Consider the following 7,641-nt stretch of genomic DNA (forward strand, 5'->3'; position numbering starts at 1 on the left):
ATATATATATATATATTCAAAATTTGATTTTTACTAACATATTTTCCAATAACTATTATAAAAATGTTTTCAATATATATAATAAAAATACAATACAAAGTTCAACTTCAAACACCAACTTAAATTATGGTTTTTATATTTCACATTAAATTTTAAAATATAATATATGTGATTATTTATATGATTGTACGTATAAAATATTATTAATTATAAGAAAACTTATTTGATGGTACAAATAAAATACGATTAATTATATGATAACACATATTTTGTAACCTATGATGACACATATAGGATATATAATAGTGATTAGGGGTGGGCGTTCGGGTTCGTTCTCGGGTCTTTTTGGGATTTCGTATTCAGTTCAGATCTTTGAGGATTTGGTTCGGATTTGGATAACCAATTTAAATAAGTTTGGTTTAAATATTTGGATAGATAATTAATAATTATTTAAGTATTTTTGAGTTTTTAGTATTTTTTTTAATTATTTAAGATATTTACATTTAACTATTTGTATATATTTTCAAGCATTTATGTGAACTTAAAAGTATCATATATATTCTGGATGTTTTTATATATATTAAATCTAAAAATAATTAATATATATAAGTATATAAATCTATTTTGGATACCCAAAATATTTCGGTTCGGATCGGATTAGGTTCCAGTTCTTCAAATACCCAAATTTTGAATAATTCGGATATTTAATCAATTCCGGTTCAGATTTAGTACTACTTATTCGGATTGTGATCGGTTTGATTCTTCGAATTCGAGTTTTTTGACCAATTCTAAATAGTGACATAAAAAGAAAATAGTATTATATTTTTTAAGAAAATACATCCGCACGAGCGTGCGGGTCAAAATCTAGTTTAGATATTAAATGGTTCCAAAAACTCTATAACTGAACTAAAGGGTGGACACAGTTCCTTGCTACTCGTTCCGTATTCGCTACTTGGTCCGTACTCGGTCCGCAAAATTGAGTATCCGTCTTGTCCAAGAAGAGTATTAAGTCATTTTGTTTCAATTATTTGTAAGTACAGACAAGTATCAAATATTAAAATAAAAAATGCTATTTAGCGTTGTTGGTTTGTTACCCGTTTATACTCTTCAACAAAAACTCTAAATTATGGTAGAATAACTCAATTATATGATAAAGGTTATTGTATACATAATGTTATTGGATGAAAACCTTTCTCTATTTCTTTTTAATGTTATCTTACGTCGACTTAAAAATATGACAAGCAATAAAAGATTCTTCACAAAATAAGAGAATTGTTTAGTTTGAAATTCTAACTAACTAGACTTTTTCAAACTCATGTACAAATTGAAGTAGCTAAAATATATAAATAGTTATCAAATAATTTACAATTTCTCAAATAAATAGTTCACAAATAATTAGTAAGTATTTCAACAAAAAAGGTAGTGAGACTAGTTTGTAAGTATGCCAATGTCACCAGGTATTTAAAATTGGAATTACTTGTTTTTAGGACTGAGCAAATAAACCGAACCCGAAAATCCGAACCGAACCCGATCCGATAAAAATGAATCCGAACCGATCCGAACCTGACATAAATACCGAATGGATCTTGTTTTTTTTGGTATTTTGGGTTATGGGTATTATCCGAACCGAATCCGGACCTAAATGGATATCCGATAGAACCCGAAACATTTAAAATCACAAAAGAACTTCTACCAAATATGATCTTAATTCTTAATATGTATCCAAAATACTTTAAGATATTATTGAACTTCTAAAATAATTATCTGTTACATGAAGGTTGATTGTGGAATGTGGCGGTTGAAGCCTGGAGTTTTTAGATTTCGGTTTTGTTTTCATTGAATAATGTTTCTCATTTCATGAAAACTTAGTTTTTGTTTTATGATTTTATTTATCTGGTTTTCTTTCTATCACTAACAATGTTTATCTTTCGCTTGATTTTGAATAATCACGTTTGATGTTTTTTCTTATTTTGAATCGATTTTACTTATGTTTTGGCTATTAAAATATGTACAAATCATGTATTTTAAATCCGAAGAACCGATTTCATTTATGTTTTAGTTACAAAATAGGTACAAATCAGGTATTTTTAAACCGAAGAACCGATTGGGACCCGAACCTAAAAGTACAATGGGTTATACCGGTTCTTTGAAGATTTACCAACCCCGACCCGAACCCGATAGAACCCGAACCGGTCCCGAACCGAACTTTTATATAACCCGAATGGAGTTAATTTTGATAAACCCGAAAAACTAAAACCCGAATGGATAAAACCGAAATCCGATTGGGACCCCGAATGCCCATGCCTACTTGTTTTTAACAAACCAAATACATGTCCAAATTTCAATTACTAAGTATACTAAAAATGACATGTAGACTTGTGCACACCCAGGGCCGGTTAATTAGGGGAGACAGACGGTGCGGCTGTCCCGGGCCCAATCTCATATCTCCCGTATAATAAATGGTTTCAATTTTTTTTATAAATCTATATTTTTATACAAAAGAATAAAATTTATAATAAATAAAATTAAAAAAGATCAAAAAAATATGATATGTATATATTTTTATTTCCATCACAAAACATACAAAATATTACTGATTAAATTTTAAAAATATTTTAAACATTATAATTTATATGAATATAAAATTTAAAGGATAAAAAAAATTGATCCAGGGCTCATAATAGTGTTAAGCGGGGGGCACGTGCACACCCCGTATTGCCAGTAGAAACCGACCGTATCCAAACCTAAACATTATACGACGGGTACAAAATCACTATATTTGATTTCTTCGAAGCCAAACGGTTTTATTTGGGATGTATACCCGAACCCAATCTTTGTTAATGATGAAGAACACCTTTGCGGCGAAAAATGAAAATTTAATCTGATATAACAAATCAATGTGCACTGTGAACCCGTGGTAAAACACTGGATTTTGTAATCTTATGCATGGGCCATGTTCTTCGACATGTGAGTAGCCCAAACCTATAGCTCTTGGACACAATACAATTTTCCCAGAAATTACATCAAGACTAGTACATTTGTTTTTAGTCTTGCTCTTCTCGAGATTAGAGCTTTTTGTAAGAAAAAACTATATTCATTCATCATAGGATTCAAGGGGATATACATGGTGGAATACGTTGGTAGGAAACATATTATGGTGAATTGTGTGTCAATAATACTGGGAAGTAACACATCATCTAAAGTATGGGTGTAGAAAAGAGCTAAGCTAAGCCGCCCTACATTAAATTATAAGGCCCACAGCAGTTATAGAGTATAGGGCCACAAAGAATAGAAATGCCTAATTTCACTCAGGACGTGTTATTGGTTTATATATTTTGATTGATTTAAAAATCCATATAGTATTTATAAATCCAAGTAAAATATGCAAATCCGGAGTTTTTCTCTCGGATTTGAGTCTTTGTATTTTTAACTAAAAAATACAAACAAATCCATTCAAATCCACTATAAAATCAAATATATTAGTAAATCCGTACGATTGAATAACACTTGATTTGATACAGAATTTATGAATCATTAAACCAATAACACATAATTTTAATACAGATTTGAAAATCATAGAACCAATAACACTAGATTTAGTTCGGATTTTCAAATCCATCACAATAAAACAACCAGTAACCCCTACTAAGTATTGGACCTATCGGTTGATCACTTTTTATTTTCTGTAGTGTTGATCTCTTTATCTACGTGTATTATAGTTGACCAAAAGAGAAATCTTAGCTTGTAAATTATACGAGTTTGAAACATTCTTTGGTTTAAGAAGAAACATCTGTTATTTAACTTGGGTTCCTTCTTACAAGTGGTCGGTTGGTAACCTTGGTAGTGCAGATATTTACATTCTGTTCAAGTTTCATTTCTATCAGGAAATTCACCATAACATTATTGGGGAACAAAAATTAAAATGTTTATAGTGGAACGACGAATGAGCGGCTCTAAATGCGTTGTACTAGCTGCGAGAAAAGTGCGTATAATAGAGTGATTGAGCGTTTCGACAAGCATGGTTCAGATATTAAGCATAACTCGCTAAAACCCAAAAAGAGAGAAAAATGATTTAACATTGCGTTTCCAGATATTAGATACCTAATCACGAACTGTTACAATCCAAAATAGCACAAACCAGAAACCAGACAGCAGAACCAAACATCATCATAACACAGAGAAACAAACCCAGAAACGGAACGGTCTCACACCTAATCTAATTACCAACCACCACCGCCGCCGCCCCCTCCGTATCCTCCATCACCACCTCCGTATCCCCCACCCTCACGTCTGCCACCTCCACCGTATCCTCCGCCACCACCTCCTCTCGAGGAGTAGCCACCTCCACCGCCACTGTATCCACCCTCCCGTCTTCCGCCTCCGTAACCACCACCGCCACCTCCGTAGCCACCACCACCACCGCGGTATCCACCCCCACCCACACGGCCACCTCCGCCGCCGCCGCTTCCACGGGACTGAGCTTCGTTCACAGTGATGCTGCGACCATCGAGATCCTGCCCGTTCATCCCTTCGATGGCATCCTTCATGGATTGCTCATCCTTGAAAGTGACGAACCCAAACCCCCTTGATCTTCCGGTCTCACGATCGTTAATGATCTGTTCACAAAAAGAATAACATAACCAAATCAGCAAACAAACCCAACTTATAAGAACAAAAGCAATCACATAAATTTTGCAAAAATCAATGTAAAACCGAACGATCTCCAGGCTCATGGTAGCGGGAAGATGAACGTACCGATTAAGAGGAAAAGCAAGTAACAGTAACAAAGAACATAGTAACAGTAATTTCGAATCAAGTAACAGAGAAACACAGATCGGAACATATCCGTCGAGGATCAGATCATCGGGTAGTCTGATCTCTGCGTGTAACGGACCTTGGAATCAACAAGTTCGCCGAACTTAGAGAAGGCGGTCTCGAGAGACCTCTCATCGGTGGCCCATGCTAGACCTCCAACGAAGCACCGGTACTCAACATCAGGGGCCGCCATTGAGATAAAACGTTTACAGTGAAGAGAAGGATGTGTGATGAAATGGAGGAGACGAAGACTCTATTAATAATAGTGTGGGCTGTGATATTTTAACCCAAGGTTAAGATATTTTCTAGGGTTGGGTCGGGTTTAGAGGGACATCGGTTAACTATGGTTAAGGAGTTGGTTTAAAAATGGGAGTTGTTGGGGACACATCACGTGACACTTTTTTGTTTGATGCGCAGATGGAAAGAGAGAGATAAAGATATTTTTCGTTCACTTGTCTCGAGAAAAATATCCCACTGGGAGAAAAATATCTTGTTATTCGGAATGACATATTTACCCCCTTAACGTTTGTATCGTAGTATCGGATTGTTTTCGGTTACACAACTACAACTGCGCTATAATTGGGCCGAACCATAGCCCAAAATTAGTTATTAGATCGTAGAAATGCAAAAAAAAATGTTGACGGAAAGAACCGACGCCATTACGGATCAGAACCTTAATCTGCGTTATAAACTATGTTGTCTGCGTTATCTCACACCTCTATCTATATTATTTCATCTATGACAGTGAAAGTGATTCCACGGTCTATTGATGATCAATTCTGATGTTGACTTGAGGCATGTTCGCTCTAGCATCAAGGCTTAGTTAGACTTTCATGAACGCGCATGTAAATGATCTGAGAGCCAAGTTGGAAGCAGAGTTGCTAAGAAGCTAGACCATGATTAATCCAGGTTTTTAGAGCATGATTAACTCCAGTCTCTTAGCTGGAGGTTTTAATTCATGATTTGATCTTTTTTTGCACTTTTCGGCTAAGAGATGGTTCTTATATCTCTTATTTAAGAGACGGTTCTTATGGTTTTTATATCTCTTATTTAAGAGACGGTTCTTAGAGCACCTCCAATAGGAGGTTCTACCCATTGAAGTTCTAAAAATAAATGTGTGTATGTATATATTGTATATATGTATGTAGTTGTGGGGTCCACTAAATACTGTAGAACCCCTACCCAAAGGTTCTAAAAACAAAATTTTTAGAATCTTTGGATAGAGGTTCTACACTATTTAGTGGACTCCACAACTACATACACATATACAATACATACATACACACATATTCATTTTTAGAACTCCAATGGGTAGAACCCCCCATTGGAGGTGCTCTTATATCTCTTATTTAAGAGACGGTTCTTATATCTCTTATCCGAAGCTAAGAACCCCAGTTAAGAGACTGAGGTTAATCATGGTGGGTTCTTAGCTTCGGTTAATAACCGTTTCTTAGCTTTTAACTAAGAAAAGTTAAGAACCGGCTCTTAAATAAGAGATATAATAAGAACCGGTTCTTAGCCGAAAAATGTAAAAAAAAATAAAAAAAATAAAAAAGTGTCAAATCATGAGCTAAGAACCTCAGACTAATAACTAGCTGCCATGTTTTGGGGTTTTTATCTGTGCATATGCAATAACATTTTCTTTTTACTCTATGATCAAAATGAAATCTTGGTTTAGCGATAAATCAACACAAACCGGTGGGGTTTTAATTTTATGCCTACCCATTATCCAGACATACGAAATGTGAGCATACTTGTTTTACTAATGAAACTAGGGTAAGACTTGCGGCTTGCGCAGGATGAGTTTATTTGTATATATTATCGATAGTTTTTTTTATATATTTGATTATTTTATTTATACATATACAATATTTTTTTGTTATTATATAATTTTTTTCCGATGGATCAGATCAACTTTAATTAAAAATTATGAAACAAAACTATAATTAATATATCATGGTTTGTTCGGATTGGACATTAAACAAATTATAACATAAAAGCCTTATTTTTTCCATCGAATACATTCTTGAAAAAGTGAACAGTATTGTTTCTACAATTGAATTATTTTGACTTTTATCTTCCATATGGTTTTGAAAGCTTTCAAATCAACCATCGAATTGATACATGTCACTTTGATGTTTTTAGTCGTATACTTAAGCAAAACTTACATTTTTGTAATTTAAAGTCGTTTTAAAAAATTCAAAATATAACATATAAGAAAAAATCTAACATATAAGAAAAATATAACATATAAGGTGTCCTCATTTTTGTATTTTAAAGTCGTTTAAAAAAAAATATAACGTATAAGGTTTCCTTATTTTTGTAATTTAAAGTCATTTTAAAAAATTGAAAATATAACATATAAGAAAAACTCTAAATTTTTATTATATGGTTAATGTTATTGTTTATATTTTTTTAATAATATAAAATTAAACAAAAATGAAGAAGGATGCAAAAATTGTTATCAAATCTTTATTATTCGTAATCATTAATTGTCATATATATGTAAATCATATTAGGTAATTTCGTAGTTTTTATTTAAGGAAAAAATACATACTTTTTATATTTTAGTTTAATATAATGTTCTCTAGTGGACATTAAACAAATTATGACATAAAAACCTTATTTTTTTCATCGAACACATTCTTGAAAGAAGTGAACAGTATTGTTTCCACAGTTGAATTATTTTAACTTTTATCTTCCATATGGTTTTGAGAGCTTTCAAATCAACCATCGAATTGATACATGTCATTTTAATGTTTTTAGTCGTATAGTTAAGGAAAACTTACATTTTTGTAATTTAAAGTCGTTTTAAAAAATTCAAAA

The 7,641-nt window shown here is 32.8% G+C and overlaps 1 protein-coding gene across 1 annotated transcript; it reads right to left on the minus strand.

Annotated features, from left to right (window-relative positions):
* Positions 1-4,056: 4,056 nt before the first annotated feature.
* On the minus strand, positions 4,057-5,155 carry LOC106336937 (glycine-rich RNA-binding protein GRP2A). The gene is made up of 2 exons (XM_013775923.1): positions 4,895-5,155; positions 4,057-4,616 (listed from the first exon to the last, which is right to left on the minus strand). The coding sequence occupies exons 1-2, from the start codon at positions 5,006-5,008 to the stop codon at positions 4,221-4,223; spliced, it is 510 nt and encodes a 169-aa protein (XP_013631377.1). The 5' UTR covers positions 5,009-5,155; the 3' UTR covers positions 4,057-4,220.
* Between the last annotated feature and the right edge of the window lie 2,486 nt (positions 5,156-7,641).

The sequence above is a fragment of the Brassica oleracea genome, chromosome C4, assembly GCF_000695525.1.
Source record: "Brassica oleracea var. oleracea cultivar TO1000 chromosome C4, BOL, whole genome shotgun sequence".
In the NCBI taxonomy this organism is placed as follows: domain Eukaryota; kingdom Viridiplantae; phylum Streptophyta; class Magnoliopsida; order Brassicales; family Brassicaceae; genus Brassica; species Brassica oleracea.

Bases quoted from the DNA above. Each gene is read 5' to 3' on its own strand.
- LOC106336937 (XM_013775923.1), bottom strand. From the start codon at position 5,008: ATGGCGGCCCCTGATGTTGAGTACCGGTGCTTCGTTGGAGGTCTAGCA. The intron at 4,617-4,894 runs GTCCGTTACACG...TTTTGTGAACAG, and splicing joins GCGAACTTGTTGATTCCAAG to ATCATTAACGATCGTGAGAC.